The sequence below is a fragment of the Bombina bombina genome, chromosome 2 (genome assembly GCF_027579735.1).
Source record: "Bombina bombina isolate aBomBom1 chromosome 2, aBomBom1.pri, whole genome shotgun sequence".
NCBI classification, from domain to species: domain Eukaryota; kingdom Metazoa; phylum Chordata; class Amphibia; order Anura; family Bombinatoridae; genus Bombina; species Bombina bombina.
This window is the reverse complement of record NC_069500.1, coordinates 428,137,126-428,161,667: the sequence shown is the minus strand read 5'-3', so window position 1 is coordinate 428,161,667 and position 24,542 is coordinate 428,137,126. Positions and strand designations below refer to the sequence as shown.

Genomic DNA, 24,542 nt, shown 5'->3' with positions numbered 1-24,542 from the left:
TACACACACACTACATAGCATACACTTACACATGTAGATACACACACACACACTACATAGCATACACTTATACATGCAGATACACACACACTACATAGCATACACTTACACATGCAGATAAACACTACATAGCATACACTTATACAGGCAGATACACACACACACACACTACATAGCATACACTTATACAGGCAGATACACACACACTACATAGCATACACTTATACATGCAGATAAACACTACATAGCATACACTTATACAGGCAGATAAACACTACATAGCATACACTTATACAGGCAGATACACACACACACACTACATAGCATACACTTATACAGGCAGATACACACACACTACATAGCATACACTTATACATGCAGATACACACTACATAGCATACACTTATACAGGCAGATACACACACACACACTACATAGCATACACTTATACAGGCAGATACACACACACACTACATAGCATACACTTATACATGCAGATACACACTACATAGCATACACTTATACAGGCAGATACACACACACTACATAGCATACACTTATACATGCAGATACACACTACATAGCATACACTTATACAGGCAGATACACACACACACACTACATAGCATACACTTATACATGCAGATACACACTACATAGCATACACTTATACAGGCAGATACACACACACACACTACATAGCATACACTTATACAGGCAGATACACACACACACTACATAGCATACACTTATACAGGCAGATGCACACGCACACACTACATAGCATACACCTACACATGCAGATACACACACTACATAGCATACACTTACACATGCAGATACACACACACTACATAGCATACACCTACACATGCAGATACACACACACACTACATAGCATACACTTATACATGCAGATACACACACACTACATAGCATACACTTATACATGCAGATACACACTACATAGCATACACTTATACAGGCAGATACACACACACACTACATAGCATACACTTATACATGCAGATACACACACACTACATAGCATACACTTATACATGCAGATACACACTACATAGCATACACTTATACAGGCAGATACACACACACACACTACATAGCATACACTTATACAGGCAGATACACACACACACACACACTACATAGCATACACTTATACAGGCAGATACACACACACACTACATAGCATACACTTATACAGGCAGATACACACACACACTACATAGCATACACCTACACATGCAGATACACACACACACAACATAGCATACACTTACACATGCAGATACACACACTACATAGCATACACTTACACATGCATATACACACACACTACATAGCATACACTTACACATGCATATACACACACACTACATAGCATACACTTACACATGCAGATACACACACACACTACATAGCATACACTTACACATGCAGATACACACACACTACATAGCATACACCTACACATACACACACACATTACATAGCATACACTTACACATGCAGATACACACACACACACACTACATAGCATACACTTATACAGGCAGATACACACACACACACACTACATAGCATACACTTATACATACAGATACACACACTACATAGCATACACTTATACATGCAGATACACACACACTACATAGCATACACTTATACATGCAGATACACACACACTACATAGCTTACACTTATACATGCAGATACACATACACACTACATAGCATACACTTACACATGCAGATAAACACTACATAGCATACACTTATACAGGCAGATACACACACACACACACTACATAGCATACACTTATACAGGCAGATACACACACACTACATAGCATACACTTATACATGCAGATAAACACTACATAGCATACACTTATACAGGCAGATAAACACTACATAGCATACACTTATACAGGCAGATACACACACACACACTACATAGCATACACTTATACAGGCAGATACACACACACTACATAGCATACACTTATACATGCAGATACACACTACATAGCATACACTTATACAGGCAGATACACACACACACACTACATAGCATACACTTATACAGGCAGATACACACACACACTACATAGCATACACTTATACATGCAGATACACACTACATAGCATACACTTATACAGGCAGATACACACACACTACATAGCATACACTTATACATGCAGATACACACTACATAGCATACACTTATACAGGCAGATACACACACACACACTACATAGCATACACTTATACATGCAGATACACACTACATAGCATACACTTATACAGGCAGATACACACACACACACTACATAGCATACACTTATACAGGCAGATACACACACACACTACATAGCATACACTTATACAGGCAGATGCACACGCACACACTACATAGCATACACCTACACATGCAGATACACACACTACATAGCATACACTTACACATGCAGATACACACACTACATAGCATACACTTACACATGCAGATACACACACACTACATAGCATACACCTACACATGCAGATACACACACACACTACATAGCATACACTTATACATGCAGATACACACACACTACATAGCATACACTTATACATGCAGATACACACTACATAGCATACACTTATACAGGCAGATACACACACACACTACATAGCATACACTTATACATGCAGATACACACACACTACATAGCATACACTTATACATGCAGATACACACTACATAGCATACACTTATACAGGCAGATACACACACACACACTACATAGCATACACTTATACAGGCAGATACACACACACACACACACTACATAGCATACACTTATACAGGCAGATACACACACACACTACATAGCATACACTTATACAGGCAGATACACACACACACTACATAGCATACACCTACACATGCAGATACACACACACACAACATAGCATACACTTACACATGCAGATACACACACTACATAGCATACACTTACACATGCATATACACACACACTACATAGCATACACTTACACATGCATATACACACACACTACATAGCATACACTTACACATGCAGATACACACACACACTACATAGCATACACTTACACATGCAGATACACACACACTACATAGCATACACCTACACATACACACACACATTACATAGCATACACTTACACATGCAGATACACACACACACACACTACATAGCATACACTTATACAGGCAGATACACACACACACACACTACATAGCATACACTTATACATACAGATACACACACTACATAGCATACACTTATACATGCAGATACACACACACTACATAGCATACACTTATACATGCAGATACACACACACTACATAGCTTACACTTATACATGCAGATACACATACACACTACATAGCATACACTTATACATGCAGATACACACACACTACATAGCATACACTTACACATGCAGATACACACACACTACATAGCATACACTTACACATGCAGATACACACACACTACATATCATACACTTATACAGGCAGATACACACACACACACACACACTACATAGCATACACTTATACATACAGATACACACACACACTACATAGCATACACTTATACATGCAGATACACACACACACTACATAGCATACACTTACACATGCAGATACACACACACACTACATAGCATACACTTATACATACAGATACACACACACACTACATAGCATACACTTATACATGCAGATACACACACACACTACATAGCATACACCTACACATGCAGATACACACACACTACATAGCATACACCTACACATGCAGATACACACACACCCTACATAGCATACACTTATACAGGCAGATACACACACACACACAGCTTACATTAATACATGCAGACACACACACTACATAGCATACACTTATACATGCAGATACACACACTTATACATACAGATACACACACACACTACATAGCATACACTTATACAGGCAGATACACAGACACTACACAGCATACACCTATACATGCAGATACACACACATACTACATAGCATACACTTATACAGGCAGATACACAGACACTACACAGCATAACCTATACATGCAGATACACACACATACTACATAGTATGCACTTACACATGCAGATACACACAAACACTACATAGTATACACTTACACATGCAGATACACACAAACACTACATAGCATACACTTATACATGTAGATACACACACACACACTACATAGCATACACTTATACATACAGATACACATACACACTACATAGCATACACTTATACAGGCAGATACACAGACACTACACAGCATACACTTATACATGCAGATACACACAAACACTACATAGTATACACTTATACATGCAGATACACACAAACACTACATAGTATACACTTATACATGCAGATACACACAAACACTACATAGTATACACTTACACATGCAGATACACACAAACACTACACTACATATCATACACTTATACATGTAGATACACACACACACACACACTACATAGCATACACTTATACATACAGATACACATACACACTACATAGCATACACTTATACATGCAGATACACTATATAGCATAAACCTATACATGCAGATATACACACACACTTATAGATACAGATAGACACACACACACTACATCATATATGGGTATCTGTAATTCATTGTATGGGGTCCTGGGATTGGCAAGCACATTAGCTGGCAGTCTGAGGCTGCCACTGTTCGTTATACACACACACACTACATAGCATACACTTATACATGTAGATACACACACACACTACATAGCATACACTTACACATGCAGGTACACACACACACTACATAGCATACACTTACACATGCAGATATACACACACACTACATAGCATACGCCTACACATGCAGATACACACACACTACATAGCATACACCTACACATGCAGATACACACACACTACATAGCATACACTTATACAGGCAGATACACAGACACTACACACTACATAGCATACACTTACACATGCAAGCACATTAGCTGGCAGTCTGAGGCTGCCACTGTTCGTTACCCTGGTGTTAGCACTGCTCATCGTATAAAACTGAAGGCATGCTAGTATTATCACCAGGGGTTAGACATCATCACTACCAGAGGTTAGAGGTCACCATTACCTGAGGTCAGAGGGTATACAGCCTTCTTACTACTGCTTAACCCACACATTATTCCTTTTCCATAGAGAATCTAACAGGTATCTAACCCTGGGAGAGAAAAGCCAGCTTCTTCTGAGTATGGGCCCAATAGAAAAAATAATAATAATAAATGGGGCAACTTGGGACAGATGGATAGCAACTCGGGACAGCGGCACAGACCCCTAAAATCGGGACTGTTCCACGAAAATCAGGACAGTTGGGGTAAATGCTGACAGCATATGCTGTCGGCATTTAGCGATGCAGGGTGGACATGATTCGCTATAGCGAATCATATCCACCCGGGGTTTGATAGATCTACCCCATTGTCTTTTACTACATATTTGGAGTAACAAATCCACTATATGTGTATGGAAGATAGAAGATTAAAGAGATATAAAGGCGGGTAGTATCCTGCAGCTATACAGCTTGAGTGTACTAATGTGAAATAGCAGGAACAAAGCAGTGTTAACAAGTATGTACATAGATTATGCCTATCAATTAATGACTGTGCTACTGCCAGATTGGTGCCGATGATCTAAACCTTCAGAACTTCATACTTGGTTTTATTTTTCTTGCATATTTTTGAGTGAATGGTTCAATTATTCATTTTGTAAGATGTTTAAAACACAAAATTTTATTGTGCACTTTTGTTATGTCTGCATCTCCTCCCCATAAAAAATGCAGTATATGCCCCTGACGTATACGGATTTAATAATCTCGCCAGTGCGAGACCTTTAGATCATCAGCCCTACATGTTATAAAAGGCTAATGCATTACATTGCAGTTGTAGGCCAGGGCTGTACACCCCAGCAGTAGAGAAAGAGGAACAGAATTAATACAAACGTGTTTTGTGTGATAAAGAGGAAATATGTTCTGAATTTAAAAATGACAAATTCTTGTCTAGAACTAGTTACATTTGAAAAGCAGTACATGCAAAAAAAATTCCATGTGGCATTTCTTATTTTTGTGTACTGGATTAAAAATTGATGCATACACATGCTTTAAAGAGATTATAGCATTAAAGAGGGAGGGACATTAAAAAAACACGGGTTTTTTTTTATAAACATGTGACCGCAAGATTTTTAGTGTTGGAATAGCGTTGACTACAAGAGACAAGCGCACAAATACATACCAGTGCAGTGGCGCTTGTGATAAAACTTCCCCCAGATCCACCAATCACCAGCTGAAATTTCTTGTCCTTAGATATGAGAATGCTTGGGGTCATGGATGATGGAGGGCGTTCTCCTAGATAACATAGTAACCCAGATTTAAAGGGACACTAAACACATTTTAAATACATTTCATGCACCTCCCTCTAATCACAGTTGCTGTATTATGGAATCTACACTGCAGGTATCGAAAGGAGAGTAACTGGACTTGTGCAAACACATCAGCACTGGAATTAGGGTTGCCACCTCGGCCATGTTTTCCTGGACACTTATGAGTTACACATGCTGCAGGGTGTGCAGAGGGCAGCATGAATTGCACACCTGGACAGCACACAAATAGTGATTCTGGACAGCACTATTCATGTTCCTCCCTGCACACCCTGCAGCATGTGTAACTCATAAGTGTCCAGGAAAACATGGCCGAGGTGGCAACCCTAACTGGAATGCAGTGAAAGACAGATTTCAATATGGCGGCAACCATGACTAGAGGGATGTGGGGAATAATACTAAGCTTATAAACTGTATTTAAGGAAAAATGTATTGCACGATTATGTTTTCTTCCCTAGCATTACATCTTTATAAAGGGACATTAAAGTAATTTCTTTATTTATGTAACAGAAATTATTCACTAAACAAATAGATTTACTAAAGCGCATCTCAACAATACAGCAATAATGTTTCTAAATGTAAAACACATAATATATTGCAGATCAAAAGGGGAAAACAATTGTCTAAATGTCCTTATGTCCTCCAATCACTATGCATTCATAGATATGTTGAACTCGCAGCTGCCACAAGAAGATGAAAGTGCTGCTCCTGTGTCAAACACTGTTGTAAGCGTTTCCCACATAAACATCAAATCTACAAAAAAGCACAGGGGGCAGCTCTGATTCAAAGCAGCAAATAATTTATTCAAATGAACACAATGGGGCCTATTTATCAAGCCGTCAACTTACTTGCATTCGACAGCACCAATACGCTCGCCTAAGATCGCCTAACATCGCTGCCACGGACCAGAATACGGTCTCCAAAGTTACAAAAAAAGCTGTCAAAAAGCCACGCACCAAGTACGGGGCGATGAGCAGCGGACTGTTGTTAACTAACAGTCATCGATCTCGCTGCTCTTCGGCTTTTTCCCAGCTTTATTGGTATACCGTCACTAAACACTGCCACTATACTACACTATTTTACCCCTATCCCGCTGCTCACGGACCCCGCCGCAACTAAGTAAAGTTATTAAACCCTAAACCGCCGCTCCCTGAGCCCACCGCCAATCTAATAATCTTATTAACCCCTAAACCTAACACCCCTAATTTAAATCTAATTTAAATAAATCTAAATAAAAATCCTATCATTACCTAAACTATTCCTATTTAAAACTAAATACTTACTTATAAAATAAATCCTAAGCTAGCTACAATATAACTAATAGCCCTATCAAAATAAAAAAAGCCCCCCCAAAATAAAAAAACCCTAGCCTAAACTAAACTACCAATAGCCCTTAAAATGGCCTTTTGCGGGGCATTGCCCCAAAGTAATCAGCTCTTTTACCTGTAAAAAAAAATACAAACAACCCCTCCAACAGTAAAACCCACCAACCACACAACCAACCCCCCCTAAATAAAATACTATCTAAAAAACCTAAGCTCCCCATTGCCCTGAAAAGGGAATTTGGATGGGCATTGCCCTTAAAAGGGCAGTTAGCTCTTTTGCGGCCCAAAGCCCTAACCTAAAAATAAAACCCACCCAATACACCCTTAAAAAACACTAACCCCCTGAAGATCGACTTACCGGGAGACGTCTTCATCCAAGCTGGGCGAAGTGGTCCTCCAGACGGGCAGAAGTCTTCATCCAAGCCGGGCAGAAGTGGTCCTCCAGACGGGCAGAAGTCTTCATCCAAGCCGGGCAGAAGTGGTCCTCCAGACGGCAGAAGTCTTCATCCAAACAGCATCTTCTATCTTCATCCATCCGGGATCAGCCCATAGGATTTTTTTCTACCTTAATTCTATCAGCCAATCGGAATCTAAGGGACGCCATCTTGGATGACGTCACTTAAAGGAACCTTCATTCGTCGGGTAGTCATCGTCAGAAGAGGATGCTCTGCGTCGCATGTCTTGAAGATGGACCCGCTCCGCCGTTTCTGGCTCTATTGAACGGGTCTTAATTTACATAAGCGCCTCGCAGGCACGCTATTTAGTCACTGAATGTAGCTCGAAGAAAAATTTATTATAGGAATAAATAAGAAAGTTGCTTAAAATTGCTGCTCTATCTGAACCATGAAAGAAAAAAATGTGGGTTTAGTGTCCCTTAAACACTGACAACCTGACACACAGAGCTAATTTTATTTAACAACCATAGTTATAGGCATGCATTCTAATCATACACTGCCCATTCCAAAAAGAAACCTCCATGCTAGTAATTTCTGACCTAGGGGCCAAGAACAACCCAGGTATAAAAGCTCTGCCCCTTTTAATATATAAAATACTTCAGAAGGGGTAGGAAGAAATGCAGGCTGCACTGTCTTGGGAGGAAGGCAGCCTTTCTCCCTGTGTGTGTGGGTAACTACCAAGAGATGTGCTTGTAAATATTTTAAAGAGATGAAATAAAAGTTTTTGTATTTTACGAACAACCAAGACAGTGCAGCCTGCATTTCTTCCTACCCCTTCTGAAGTATTTTGTCAATTACCAGCGTGTGGGAAACGCTGTTTGGAAGTATTTGCAATTTCATGAACTTTTTTTCTGAGTAGCAGCTGCCTGAGCAACGTGCAATTACTGAGCTGACAAGCCGGTGTGCACAGCGTCGGACAAACAGGAGACGAGAGACATCAGTCGGAACAGACATCCACCCTTCCTGCAGTGAGTAGGACCGGTTTACCATATTGATCAATACATTTGTAAATTTACCGGTGTGGGACACCATCACTGAATAATATAGGTTTTATGGTGTAATATGGATGCCAAAAGTTTCCTGTAAAAACTAAGAGAAAGGATATCTTATTTGTGTCTTTGCAAAAATTGAACTCTGGTACCGGGTGCTGGATATTTTTACAGTATCGTTATAAATATTGATTATACATTCCTTCCACTTATGCACCATTGGATCATTAATACACAGATATTGACTTATGCACACGGTGTTTGAAACACAGAAAAACAGTTACACTTCAAGCTATTTAAGCTTATGTTGGTGCATGTTGGAGTATTGTGTATAAGTGTTGGTGATCCCTTTTAATATATATATGTCTTTATTTAAGTATAAAATAATTTCAATAATAATGGAAGCCTCGCTCATGCTTTTACCATATATATTACACTACTTATAATGACCAGGCATGAGGAACAACTCAATAATGCAATTTATTTTGTACCTACTGCAGTTGGAAGACAGATTATGCACATACTCAACACGTATAGTAAAGGTAAGGCCAGACCCTATATGCCTATAACTTTGACAGCAATTCAGTAGCTACTGGACAATGTGAAAAGATTTTGGTCACTAAAAGATAACAAAAAAGTTTCTACTCCACAAGGTATGGCACCTCTTAATGCATATACCGTCCATTGATTTCAGGATATAAACTAGCTATATGCATGTGCCTGGATACTGATGTTAGCATATTGTGGTTAGGAAGTGGCTGCATACATATCCATAGCAATATCGTGAGGGTAGTACTGACACTTCACGCTCACCTTACAAACTGTGCTTTCCCGGTAACAATATTTGCACTCTGCGCAAAAGACTACAAGTGTGCTTTGCTCACAGCAGGGCTCTGTCTAAATGTAACCACGTATACAGTATATAGTTAACAAAATAGTTTTAAAACAATTACGGTACTCTTACAATTAGTTCCCTGACCTTAAATAGAACGTTGCATTGAACAGATGTGTATACCTGGCATTAAGCTGTTTTGGTTAGTCAGACGGTTCCTGGGTTTCAGCTCATGCGGTGCAAAACGGAAAAGCGGCAGAAGTGCTAACCTATAAGTGGCATTATTTGGGTATTCTGGTTTCTAAATTTCTGTAAAGACTGTTATCCGGCCTGAACTGTATTTGCATGTAGAGTGAAGCAATTGTTGATATGTTGCATGCTGATAGTTTATTCTCTGCATGTGTTTAATACCTGCCTGGTCACATCCTGTATGTAACGGACTTAGGGTTGCCACCTTTTGCCCAGAAGATTCCTGGACACTTTTTAAATGGGGGTGGGGAGGGTGTAACTTGGGGTGTGGCTTGGGGAATGGCTTGGCCATGACTTGGGCGTGGCTTCTCACAGCCTCAAATATGATATCAAATTTTTTAAATGTTGGTTGGCAATTAAAAAATTGAGTGTTATAGTGATCACTAATCACTATAACACTCAATTTAGTGATTTAATACACACATACAACACAATTTTAAATATAACATTTATTGGTTATATGTTACTTTAACCAATACAAGAGGTATTTTTCTTAAGGTTAAAGGGACAGTTAAGTCCAAAAAAAACCCTTTTATGTTTGAAATAGGGCATGTCATTTTAAACAACTTTCCAATTTACTTTTATCACCAATTTTGCTTTGTTCTCTTGAAATTCTTAGTTGAAAGCTAAACCTAGGAGGTTCATAAGCTAATTTTTTAGACCTTGTAGTCCGCCTCTAATCTGAATACATTTTGGCAGTTTTTCACCACACCATTTTATGTTCCAGTCTCACAAGAATAAAAAACAATGCATACAACATTTTTCCATGCAATAAAAAAACAGGGGTTTTGTTTTGTATTTATTTTTTGAGAATTACAACCTGCAAAAATAAAATAAACATTTGCAAATTATCTTACCCTAATATGAGGACCGTCTGCCAGCTTAGTTCCAACACTCTCTACAATATCAGCTCTCAAATCCACCAAGAATTTCACTCCCCTTTCCCATTTACTGATATGACTAAAAATTGTACTGGGGAGTAAGATAACACATCAATCTGTCCTCCACTTGTAGCACTGTGCCCATGTCCCTCTTGTATTGTGCTTGGATCACTTTGCTGCTGAGCTCTGAAACTTGGGCATGATCCACTCCAAAGTCTGTAGCCAGCTTGCCTAGAAAGGCTACCCTCTGTCCTTTGTGTAATCACCCGTAATACTGCATGAACTGTTGGCTCTGCTCATCAGGGGGTGGTGGTGTTTTATCTTTGGTCCATAGTGGATATTATACAGCAGCCCTGTCTGACAGGGTACCTTAATGACACAAGGGACTGGGGGAGGGAATAGGGCGCCCTGTCAAGACCGCACCAACTATGGTTCAAGGGTTGTACCAAGGCTGCTACATGCTATATGTGCTGTGGTTTGAGAAAGGGCAGAAACTTCAACATGTAAGGTTAATGTGTTCCCTATTTTCACCTAAGAGCTTCTGGGTTTTCCACTGACATCAGGGCGAGCTGGTCTGTACATCCAATAAAAAGCTCATGCAGCGCAAACAGGAAAAGTGGCAGAAGCGCGAAGCATACAGGGAGTTGTAGTTTGCCCGCCTTCTTGTAGGCAAAGAGACAACAGCCTGGGAGGGGAAATGTATAGAAATTATTAGTGACCATGAGAGCTGCTAACCTAAAGGGCGAGTAGTGTAATGCCCCGCAGTAAACCTAGAGTGATGGGTAATGAATGAATATCCGTACCGTTGCGTACCGGCAGAAAAAAAGCCCTTTATATACATATAGATATATATACACACACTATCTCACTCAAGTGCAAAATAAGTTTACATCCCATCTGGTTCTGACAGATTTCCTTTCAGTAGTTTTGTCTGTTTCTAACCTTTGCCATAGAGCTACTTGTTAATCTGCAGTTTTTTTTGTCTACAACGAACAAAACCAGTCAAATAACTGTAACACTTGTGTGTGGGTTTGTATAACCAATCTGGCATCAATCCAAAATTCAGCCACATTCATTATTGCAATCAATAATCATAAGCATTCAAAAAAGGCTTATCATAGATGGAACCTTTCTTTGATCTTAGTATGTTTCTTTAACGTAAAGATTCACTATAAACACGCTGAACACTACAGATAGCTAAACGTTTTGGAGCTATGGACATGGGAAAATTATTCTGGGGAATACAAAAAAATAGGAAGCCTCAAACATCTGGTGACAGCACAAAGAGTAGTTCCCATGTACACATCAGCTGCACATCATTAGTGGGGGTTTCTGCTTAGTGTACCCTTGTGGTCACACATAGCTATGGATTTGAAATTTATAAGCGCACAAATCAGAGCGGTACAGGGCCAGGTGGGGCACCTTGCACCCTTATCTTAATTACCTGGATGCAATGGATAAAGGAAACCTGAGAGAACAAGAAGGAACATCATGAGGGTGAAGAATTTTACCTTCTTTGATGGCTCTATGAGGATCACCTGTGCAGAAATCTGCCATCTGGTTATTAAAGATGATCCCTGTGCGAGGTGAGTAAACCATAGATCCCAATCTGGGGAAGAAAATGGTTATTGTCAATAACAGGACAGTTGTGAGAGCGAAGATACTTTAGCAACAATGGCAACCATACTAGTCAGTCAGAATTCCCATGCAATGCTCTTTAGATGTCTTTCATTTCTCTTTAATAAATACAATCACTTTTAGGTTGAATAAAACATTACAAATATCACTCAAATAAACTTGTACCAAAATACTATCACCAGAAAAGAGATTTATATTTGTTTGTAAAAAAAATGTATTCGAAATAATACAAAATTGTTCATTGCAAAGACACCATGAACTGATTTGATTAGTTAAGTGAATTCCGCATTTAAACCAACCAGGCAGTCTTTATCAATATCAAATCAATTAGACATAGGAAAATGTATCAAATATGTGCACCAAAAAAAATCTTTATACTAATTTTATTTATCCAACATTTTTACTTTAATATCCAATATTCAGATGACTATGATTGAGTAGTGCTTAAACTTTTGTTTTTAACTTATGTATACCTGTATACTTTAGGCTATGGGGCCTATTTATAAAATGTCTGTCCAACATGATCCGATCAGCGGATCATGTCCGACAGACATCTCTGAATGCGGAGAGCAATACGCTCTCCGCATTCAGCATTGCACCAGCATCTTATATATATAATGTTTTTGATAACTTTTTTTTACCTTTTTTATTTAAACAGCCAAATATGTTGCAGACATCAGTCTTGAGAAAGACCCCAGTCTCAGGGCTGAAATGCTTAGATGGCGATTTTTAGCATTTGGGAAATCCTTTCACTTTTGGTATGCACTATTTTTATATTTATATTTCAGGTTAACACTCAGATCCACTCAGAACCAAGGATTGAAGATTTCTATTCTCGCTATAGGATATTTAAAATTTTTGTTTTCGTATTTTGTCACTGGATACACATACACATATATATACAGTGGGGCAAAAAGTATTTAGTCAGCCACCAATTGTGCAAGTTCTCCCACTTAAGAAGATGAGAAAGGCCTGTAATTTTCATCATAGGTATACCTCAACTATGAGAGACAAAATGTGGAAACAAATCCAGACAATCACATTGTCTGATTTGGAAAGAATTTATTTGCAAATTATGGTGGAAAATAAGTATTTGGTCACCTACAAACAAGCAAGATTTCTGGCTCTCACAGACTTGCATCTTCTTCTTTAAGAGGCTCCTCTGTCCTCCACTCATTACCTGTATTTATGGAACCTGTTTGAACTTGTTATCAGTATAAAAGTCACCTGTCCACAACCTCAAACAGTCACACTCCAAACTCCACTATGGTGAAGACCAAAGAGCTGTAGAAGGACACCAGAAACAAAATTGTAGACCTGCGCCAGGCTGGGAAGACTGAATCTGCAATAGGCAAGCAGCTTGGTGTGAAGAAATCAACTGTGGGAGCAATAATTAGAAAATGGAAGACATACAAAACCACTGATAATCTCCCTCGATCTGGGGCTCCATGCAAGATGATCACAAGAACGGTGAGCAAACATCCCAGAACCACACGGGGGGACCTAGTGAATGACCTGCAGAGAGCTGGGACCAACGTAACAAAGGCTACCATCAGTAACACACTATGCCGCCAGGGACTCAGATCCTGCAGTGCCAGATGTGTCCCCCTGCTTAAGCCAGTACATGTCCGGGCCCATCTAAAGTATGCTAGAGAGCATTTGGATGATCCAGAAGCGGATTGGGAGAATGTCATATGGTCAGATGAAACCAAAGTAGAACTGTTTGGTAGAAACACAACTTGTCGTGTTTGGAGGAGAGAGAACACCATACCTACTGTGAAGCATGGGGGTGGCAACATCATGCTTTGGGGCTGTTTCTCTGCAAAGGGAACAGGACGACTGATCCGTGTACATGAAAGAATGAATGGGGCCATGTATAGTGAGATTTTGAGTGCAAACCTCCTTCCATCAGCAAGGGCATGGAAGATGAAACGTGGCTGGGTCTTTTAGCATGACAATGATCCCAAACACACCGCCCGGGCAATGAAGGAGTGGTTTCGTAGGAAGCATTTCAAGGTCCTGGAGTGGCCTAGCCAGTCTCCAGATCTAAACCCCATAGAAAACCTTTGGAGGGAGTTGAAAGTCTGTGTTGCCCAGCGACAGCCCCAAAACATCACTGCTCTAGAGGAGATCTGCATGCAGGAATGGGCCAACATACCAGCAACAGTGTGTGACAACCTTGTGAAGACTTACAGAAAATGTTTGACCTCTGTCATTGCCAACAAAGCATATATAACAAAGTATTGAGATGAACTTTTGATATTAACCAAATACTTATTTTCCACCATAATATGCAAATAAATTCTTTCCAAATCAGACAATGTGATTGTCTGGGTTTGTTTCCACATTTTGTCTCTCATAGTTGAGGTATACCTATGATGAAAATTGCAGGCCTTTCTCATCTTCTTAAGTAGGAGAACTTGCACAATTGGTGACTGACTAAATACTTTTTTGCCCCACTGTATTATTTATTTTTTTGGTTTGGACACTTGGATTGGCCAATTTAGCATATTATGCAAATACTCATATTTCTATGTATATACTGTATTTATATATTTTTAAATATTAAAGTTAATTCATATTTTATACATGTACTTGTTATTATAACTGTATTCTTTATTTTCTATTTACACTAGGGGGCCAATTTACCAAGCCCTGTATTGTGCTGAATGCATCTGTTTCCCTGCGAGCCTTTAGGTTCGCCGGAAACAGGAGTTAAGTTGTTCCTTAACTCGTCCACTACCTCTGAGGCAGCGGACAGCAATCTGACCAATCGCATACAATCGGGTTGATTGACATCACTTGCTAGCGGCAGATTGGTGAATGTGCAAGGGGTGGCATTGCACAAGCATTTCTAGTGAAATGCTTGTGCAATAATAAATTATATGCTGTCGGCATTTATCGATGTGCGACGGACATGATCCGCTACAGGGGATCATGTCCGTCCGCACATTGTTAAATCGTCCCCTTAAGCTTTATTTGGCACTCCATTATGTCAATAATCATCAAAACACAACAACAACTAAGAATGTACAATACATTTATCAAATGTTGAACCTTTACTGGTTGAACCTATTGTACCATACACTTGGAAGGGCTCAAAGGTGAATAAATGTGTGTGTGAATTGGTGTGTTTGTATGTATATATGTGTATGTGTGTGCATGTATGTGTGCATATGTATACAACACCTTGTAATATACTATTGGGGATATTTATCAAAGCCTCAACTTTGTTGCATTCGCCGGCACCAATACGCTCGCCTAACATCGCGGCTACGTATCTCAATACACTCTCCTTATTTATAAAAAAAAGCCAGCAAAAAGACGCGCACCAAGTACGGGGCGATGAGCGTTGGACTGTTGTTAACTAACAGTCATTTATCTTGCGTCTATGTGGCTTTTTACTAACATTATACCCTGTCACTAAACGCCGCCCCTATACTAAAATGTTTAACTCCTATCCCGCCACTCCCCGACCCCGCCGCAACATAAATAAACTTATTAAACCCTATCCCGCCGCTCCCCAACACCGCCGCAACATAAATAAAGTTATTTACCCCTATTCCGCTGCTCCCCGACACCGCCGCAACATAAATAAAGTTATTAACTCCTATTCCGCTGCTCCCTGATACCGCCGTCACTAAATAAACGTATTAACCCCATAACCTCTGGCCTCCCACATCACCACCACTAAATAAACCTAAATAAACCTATTAACCCCTAAACCGTCAGCCCCCACATCGCCATAAACTAAATTAAGCTATTAACCCCTAAACCTAACAACCCGCTAACTTTAAATTAAAATTACAACATCCCTATCTTCAAATAAATTTAAACTTACCTGTAGAATTAAAATAAAATATTTTAAAATATTAATTAGCCTACCCTAACTATTATACTACAATTAAATTAAAATACCAATTAAATTAACTAAATTACATATTAAAAAACCCTAACCTTACTCAAATTATTTTAATATACTATTAAACCTTATTAAAAGTACTATATTACCAAAATAAAAATAAACTAAATGGCTAGATTACGAGTTTTGCGTAAGAGGCTATGCGGTGCTAACAAGCAGTTTATGCTCACCGCTCACTTACAGACATCGCTGGTATTACGAGTTTTTACAAACCCTGCGTTAACAGACAAGAAGTGAGCGTTGAGCAAAATTTTGCTCCACATCTCACTCCAATACATCGCTGTTTACGTTAGCAGTGAGCTGATGTAACGTGCTTGTGCACTATTTCCCCATAGGAATCAATGGGGAGAGCCAGCTGAAAAAAACAGCGTTTAGCTCCTAACGCAGCCCCATTGATTCCTATGGGGAAATGTTTACACCTAACACCCTAACGTGAACCCCGAGTCTAAACACCCCTAATTTTACACTTAATAACCCCTAATCTACCACCCCGACATCGCCGACACCTACATTATATTATTAACCCCTAATCTGTCGCTCCGGACACCACCGCCACCTACATTATACTTATTAACCCCTAATCTGCTGTCCCCAACATCGCCGCCACCTACATTATATTTATTAACCCCTAATCTGCCGCCCCCAATGTCGCCGCCACCTACATTATATTTATTAACCCCTAATCTGCCGCCCCATCGTCGCCGACACTATTCTAAATTTATTAACCCCTAAACCTAAGTATAACCTTAACTCCCCCTAACTTAAATAAAATTTAAATACATCTAAATAAAATTCCTATCATTAACTAAATTATTCCTATTTAAAACTAAATACTTACCTATAAAATAAACCATAAGTTAGCTACAATATAACTAATAATCACATTGTATCTAGCTTAGGGTTTATTTTTATTTTACAGGCAAGTTTGTATTTATTTTAACTAGGTAGAATAGTTACTAAATAGTTATTAACTATTTAAAAAACTACCTAGCTAAAATAAATACAAATTTACCTGTAAAATAAAAGCTAACCTAAGTTACAATTACACCTAACACTACACTATAATTAAATTAATTCCCTAAATTAAATACAATGAAATAAAATTAGCTAAAGTACAAAACCCCCCCACTAAATTACAGAAAATAATAAACAAATTACAAGATTTTTAAACTAATTACACCTAATCTAATCACCCTAACAAAATAAAAAAGCCCCCCCAAAATAAAAAAAAGCCCTACCCTACACTAAATTACAAATTGCCCTTAAAAGGGCCTTTTGCATGGCATTGCCCCAAAGTAATCAGCTGTTTTACCTTTAAAATTTTTTTACAAATCCCCCCCCAACATTAAAACCCACCACCCACACAACCAACCCTACTCTAAAACCCACCCAATACCCCCTTAAAAAAAACTAACACTAACCCCTTGAAGATCACCTTACCGGGAGAAGTCTTCATCCAACCGGGCCGAAGTCTTCAACGAAGCCGGGAGAAGGCTTCATCCAAGCCGGGCGAAGTGGTCCTCCAGACGGGCAGAAGTCTTCATCCAGAAGGCATCTTCTAACTTCATCCAGAAGGCGCGGAGCGGGTCCATCTTCAAGACATCCAACGCAGAGCATCCTCTTCATCCAACGGCTAACACTGAATGAAGGTACCTTTAAGTGACGTCATCCAAGATGGCGTCCCTTCAATTCCGATTGGCTGATAGAATTCTATCAGCCAATCGGAATTAAGGTAGAAAAAATCCTATTGGCTGATGCCAAGGTGATCTTCAAGGGGTTAGTGTTAGGTTTTTTAAGGGGGTATTGGGTGGGTTTTAGAGTAGGGATGGTTGTGTGAGTGGTGGGTTTTAATGTTGGGGGGGATTTGTAATATTTTTTACAGGTAAAAGAGCTGATTACTTTGGGGCAATGCCCAGCAAAAGGACCTTTTAAGGGCTATTTGTAATTTAGTGTAGGGTAGGGCATTTTTTATTTTTGGGGGGCTTTTTTATTTTGTTAGGGGGATTAGATTAGGTGTAATTAGTTTAAAAATCTTGTAATTTGTTTATTATTTTCTGTAATTTAGTGGGGGTTTTTTTTTGTACTTTAGCTAATTTAATTATAGTGTAGTGTTAGGTGTTAGTGTAACTTAGGTAAGGTTTTATTTTACAGTTCAAATTTGTATTTATTTTAGCAAGGTAATTTATTAAATAGTTCACAACTATTTAGTAACTATTCTACCTAGTTAAAATAAATACAGACTTGCCTGTAAAATAAAAATAAACCCTAAGATAGCTACAATGTAACTATTAGTTATATTGTAGCTAGCTTAGGGTTTATTTTACAGGTAAGTTTGTATTTAGTTTTAAATAGGAATAATTTAGTTAATTATAGTAATTTTTATTTAGATTTCTTTTAATTATATTTAAGTTTAAGGGTGTTAGGTTTAGGGGTTAATAATTTTAATATAGTGGCGGCAACGTTGGGGGCGGCAGATTAGGGGCTAATAAATGTAGGTAGGTGGCGGCGATGCTAGGGACGGCAGATTAGGGGTTAATAAAATGTAACTAGTGTTTGCGAGGCGGGAGTGCGGTGGTTTAGGGGTTAATATATTTATTATAGTGGCGGTGATGTCCGGTTCGGCAGATTAGGGGTGAAAAATGTTCTTTTAGTGTTTGCGATGCGGGAGGGCCTCGGTTTAGGGGTTAATATGTAGTTTATGGGTGTACTTTTTAGCACTTTAGTTAAGAGTTTTATGCTACGGCGTTGTAATGTAAAACTCTTAACTACTGACTTTAAAATGCGGTACCAGTCTTGACAGGAGAGGGTCTACCTCTTTTGTCAGACTCGTAATACCGGCGCTATGTAAGTCCCATTGAAAAAAGAGGATACGCAATTTACGTAAGTGGATTTGCAGTATTTCCAAGTCTGGCCAAAAAAGTGAGCGGTACACCTGTACCTGCAAGACTCGTAATACAAGCGGGCATTAAAAAGCAGAGTTAGGACCGGCCAACACTGCTTTTTAAGCCTAACGCAAAACTCGTAATCTAGGTGATTGTTACAAAAAAAACAAACACTAAATTACGAAAACCACATTATCAAAAAAGAAAAAAGAATTACACCTAATCTTATAGCCCTATCAAAATAAAAAAGCCCACCCACCCAGATTGACATTGTAAGAGCTGTATATTACTAATGTACTGTATATAGCCAAACGTTATTGTTTAGAATGAGCACTGACTTTTACTATTTAATGCTGAATGTTTATTCGCACATTGTATAAACTATAATATACTACGGAACTATTTTGCTAGTCAGTATCTAGATTAGGTATCAAGCATATGCAACTATAATATGTGTTGATTCCTCATAATTATCACTACTACACACCATGTGCTGTTTATGATGTCACTTCCGAGGGGAGGGGTCATGGGCCTATATAGGCACACATTATTTTTTCACTCTTGTTTGGTCTGATGAAGGGGGCGGTTTGATCCCCGAAACGTCACAACAATAAACCACGTTTTGTTATTTAAAGTCCAGTGAGTGCGGATCTATTTTACAGTGTGTGTATATATATATATATATATATATATATATATATATACACACAGAGAAAGTCCAGCACTCACTTGCAAGCTCTCAGCTAAGATTTAAAAGCAAAAATGAAAAGGTTAGTTACCGCATTTGGCCAAATGGGACAAGTCCAGGTACCACATCAAGGTCCTTTCCAAAACCTGGGACCCTAAAACAGCCACACAATGCAAGCTCTCAAATCCAGAGGACTGCACTCTCATACCGGACCGGGTACACATCCCATTCCCATGACCATGTAACATGCTCAGCCCTGGGTGCTCACGGGCACTCACAGGAAGCTGTGCTATCCCCAGCTTGTAATTGAGTGCTGCACTTTCTCTGTGTGTTGTATTAATTTGTTTTGTAATTTCCCTATGGTTCTTGCACCCAGACCTATCTGGGGTTAACTGCCTGTGACTCTGGGGACAGCACAGCTTCCTGTGAGTGCCCGTATGTGGTCCGGTATGAGAGTGCAGTCCTCTTCCGTGTTTTGTATATGTCTAGGGTGATTACATAAGCCTGTGCACCCTTCCCTTGTTCTCAGTTTGTTTGGATTTGAGAGCTTGCATTGTGTGGCTGTTTTAGGGTCCCAGGTTTTGGAAAGGACCTTGATGTGGTACCTGGGCTTGTCCCATTTTTGCTTTTAAATCTTAGCTGAGAGCTTGTAAGTGAGAGACCTGATTGGGGTTAATTGCCTGTGGCTCTGGGGACAGCACAGCTTCCTGTGAGTGCCCGTGAGCACCTAGGGCTGAGCATGTTACAGGGTCATGGGATGTGTACCCGGTCTGGTATGAGAGTGCAGTCCTCTTCCGTGTTTTGTATGTATATATATATATATATATATATATATATATATATATATATATATATATATATATATATATATATATATATATATATATATTTATATATACAAAACACGGAAGGGAACTGCACTCTCATAGGGATAGGGAAAATTACAAAACAAATTAAAATACAAAACAAATTAATTAGGTATTGGAAAGGACCTTGACGAGGTACCTGGGCTTGTCCCATTTGGCCAGATGCGGTAACTAACCTTTCCATTTTTGCTTTTAAATCTTAGCTGAGAGCTTGTAAGTTAGTGCTGGGTTTTCTCTGTGTGTTTTATATATATATATATATATATATATATATATATATATACACACATACATATATTTATACACACACACAAAGGCGTAACTAGAAATCACAGGGCTCAGGTGCAAGAATCTAAGAAGGGCCCCCCCAGCACCAAAAAAATGTGAATTTGATACATATCTTTTTTTTTTTTTCAACATTTAACACAGAACAAAAAAAAATGTGAATCAGATTACGTCTGCAAAAGGGGTACCCTGTGCCCACAGTCTGTGAGATGGTCTGACCCCCTATTACTGTATATAGTGACTCTGTTTAACCCACCCGTACTGTATATAGTAAGTTAGTGACACAGTCTGTAATCTGCCGGTGAGATGGCTGGCCTTACCCTACCTGCCCAGTTCTTTATATAGTGACCACAGTAGTCTGTGACATGGTCCAGCCCCCCCGTACTGTATATAGCGGCACAGTATAGTGATGAAAGCAAATTATACTATTTTGTTGTTATCAACCAGAGTGATAAACCTGTGACAGAGATATGTGTAGGTAAGGGAACCGGTTCCACAGATATTCAGAAGCAGCCTCATCTTAGAATACATGTGACCTTGCAATGTACAGTGTGAAGCAAATCCCTACATCAATTGCTGTATTTATATTATAAAAAAACACATCATAATAAGGTCTGTAGGGATATCTAGATATGCCATTTTAATACAGTTTTTCAGCTAATACTTGGTTTTCTACTGTTAATGTATACTTCTGTGCTGATATCTTTATGAATTAATATTGCAGATCAAAGTTAATATTCATTATATTATTATTTTTTTGTACGGCAAAGGGGAGCTGTCTTTAGAAGCCTACTTTAACTTTTTGTGCAGACCTGATTTTTTACAACCATCAAAGTCCCACAGTCAAACCCCACAGCACATTACATACCAGCATACCTAGCAGCCCAAAGGGAGTAACCTGGACATGTGACGCAGGACAGCTGTTCCCAAGACGGTTTGGAGCAGCACACGCCCACCTCACCAGAGGAGCATAGTAACCTGCATAAAAGCAGTCTAGACACTGGAGATAGCGGGGCCTTACATCCGGTCATTCTCCAAAGCTCTCTGTACAGAGAGGCAAACACGCTCTCCTGGTATAATGCAAGCAACGGACCTTACCTTAGTGCTCAGTGTGCGAGTCACAGGCTCTGTAGTTAGGTACTGGGTAGCGAGCTCCGCCTCCCGGTATCTCCAGCCGCCACCGCGCCACGCAACACACCTCGCACTGCCTGGACTTTTAAAAAACTTTTGTGCCATGCATGCGCTTCCCCTGACACTGTTAGAGGTCAGGTCACACCTGCTGGGTCCCCCACAGTGGCCGACCTCGTCGCGATTGTTGCGACTGCGGTAGTTCTGCCCCTGCACAAACATATACTCACAACTTGTAATAAGCGCTAAACATTTGCCATTCACTTGAATTACCAGAGTGCTACTCTGAGCATGATACTGCGATATTGATAGAGCACCCTGCACTATTAATAGCACTTCACTTGTAATCTACACCAATATGTTTTCACATTGTGATTCCACTGTTTTAAGTATTAGGAACCTGACTATTCAGTGTACAAATCTTACCCATAGATGTAATACTGCCTTGGTCATCACACAAGGGGTACACCTAGAAAGATCCTTGTTTAACTTACAAACCGAGTATAATCACGTGATGCAGTTGGAGTGGAAATAGACATATTTTTGAAATTTGTCAGAAAAAAATCTACCACTCATGTGAAGTTAAGACTAAGTGCTATTGCATTGTCTTTTTATCATGCATTTGTTGATTTTGCAAATCTACTGTATTTACTGGTCCTTTAGGAAAGATACAAATCCGTGTAGTATCAGTGGGTATATTTACCCTATTTTATAAACATTAAAAGTACGGAAATTTATCTTTAAATCAATTATTATTTTATACAAGCACAATAATATTTTAAAGGGACATTATTATTATTTTTGTGCATAGTGCCACAAAATTCCATAGTGCTGGACTGCTCTTGCTTTTGTGCATGTGAGGGTCTAGACTGTTTCTTAAAGTTATATTACATCATAGATCAGTCAATATTAGAATTTATATTTAAAACTAAATATATATATATTTTGTTACCAATGCACAAGAGAATTGTGGGTAAGATATGCAAATTAGATATGCAAATTCTCAGTTTTTTTTGCTTCAAAATACTGTTTTGACACAGTGATCCTTTTAACAGGATTAACATTGTATATTAAGAATTTCTGGGGAAAAGCAATCGGGGATACTTGCCTAGATGTGCTAATTTCCTATGCAAATATTTACATTGATTTAATTTTGAGACATGGAGGATTTTAATTTCAGTTTTTTATCTCCCCCCATAATTTTAAATTATATATATATTTTTTTTTAAATAGTGTTTTTGTTGTCATTTAAAACTGCTGACTTTAAGTAATCTCATGTTTCTATAAATGTTATATATACAGTGTTCAACATTTGCACACTCATGAGCCTACCTCAGTATGCTCTCATGGAAAGTAACTAAAGGGATATTCAACAGTGCTCTTTTGATAAAAACAAATATGTTAAATCAAAGTAAATATAAAAAGAAACAGATTTTGTAAAAAAAAACAGCAAACAACTTACTTGTTTTCTTGAAAAATTAGCACTTAGAATTTCTTACTATAGCCTCTGCCCCCAGTGTAATAAGTAGATCTGAGCTTCAGCAAATCTGACTCCCCGTTTATCTAGTCTATTCATTTAGAGGGACATTGTACACTAGATTTTTCTTTGCATAAATGTGTTCTAGATAATCCATTTATATAGCCTATCTGGGGGTGTTTTGTAAAAATCTATAGTTTTGCTTATTTTTAAATAACACTGTGCTGATTTTCAGATTCCTAAACAAGCCCCAAAGTTTTACATGTATACTGATGTATACAAACTTCCCATTGCTTCTGTTTGTATAATCAGAGATACGCACAAACCAAGGCTGTGGCGGACATTTTCCAAAGTACAGACCTTAGTGAAGGACACCAAAAAAAACATTAAAAAACACT

General features: G+C 38.8%; 1 protein-coding gene across 1 annotated transcript in view; it reads right to left on the bottom strand.

Moving 5' to 3' along the window:
* The window catches only part of GGT5 (gamma-glutamyltransferase 5), a 134,627-nt gene that overhangs the window by 24,061 nt on the left and 86,024 nt on the right, over positions 1-24,542 (bottom strand). The window contains 2 exon segments of the mRNA XM_053699795.1: positions 6,383-6,495; positions 12,770-12,867. Of these exon segments, the coding sequence (XP_053555770.1) occupies positions 6,383-6,495; positions 12,770-12,867 (211 nt within the window).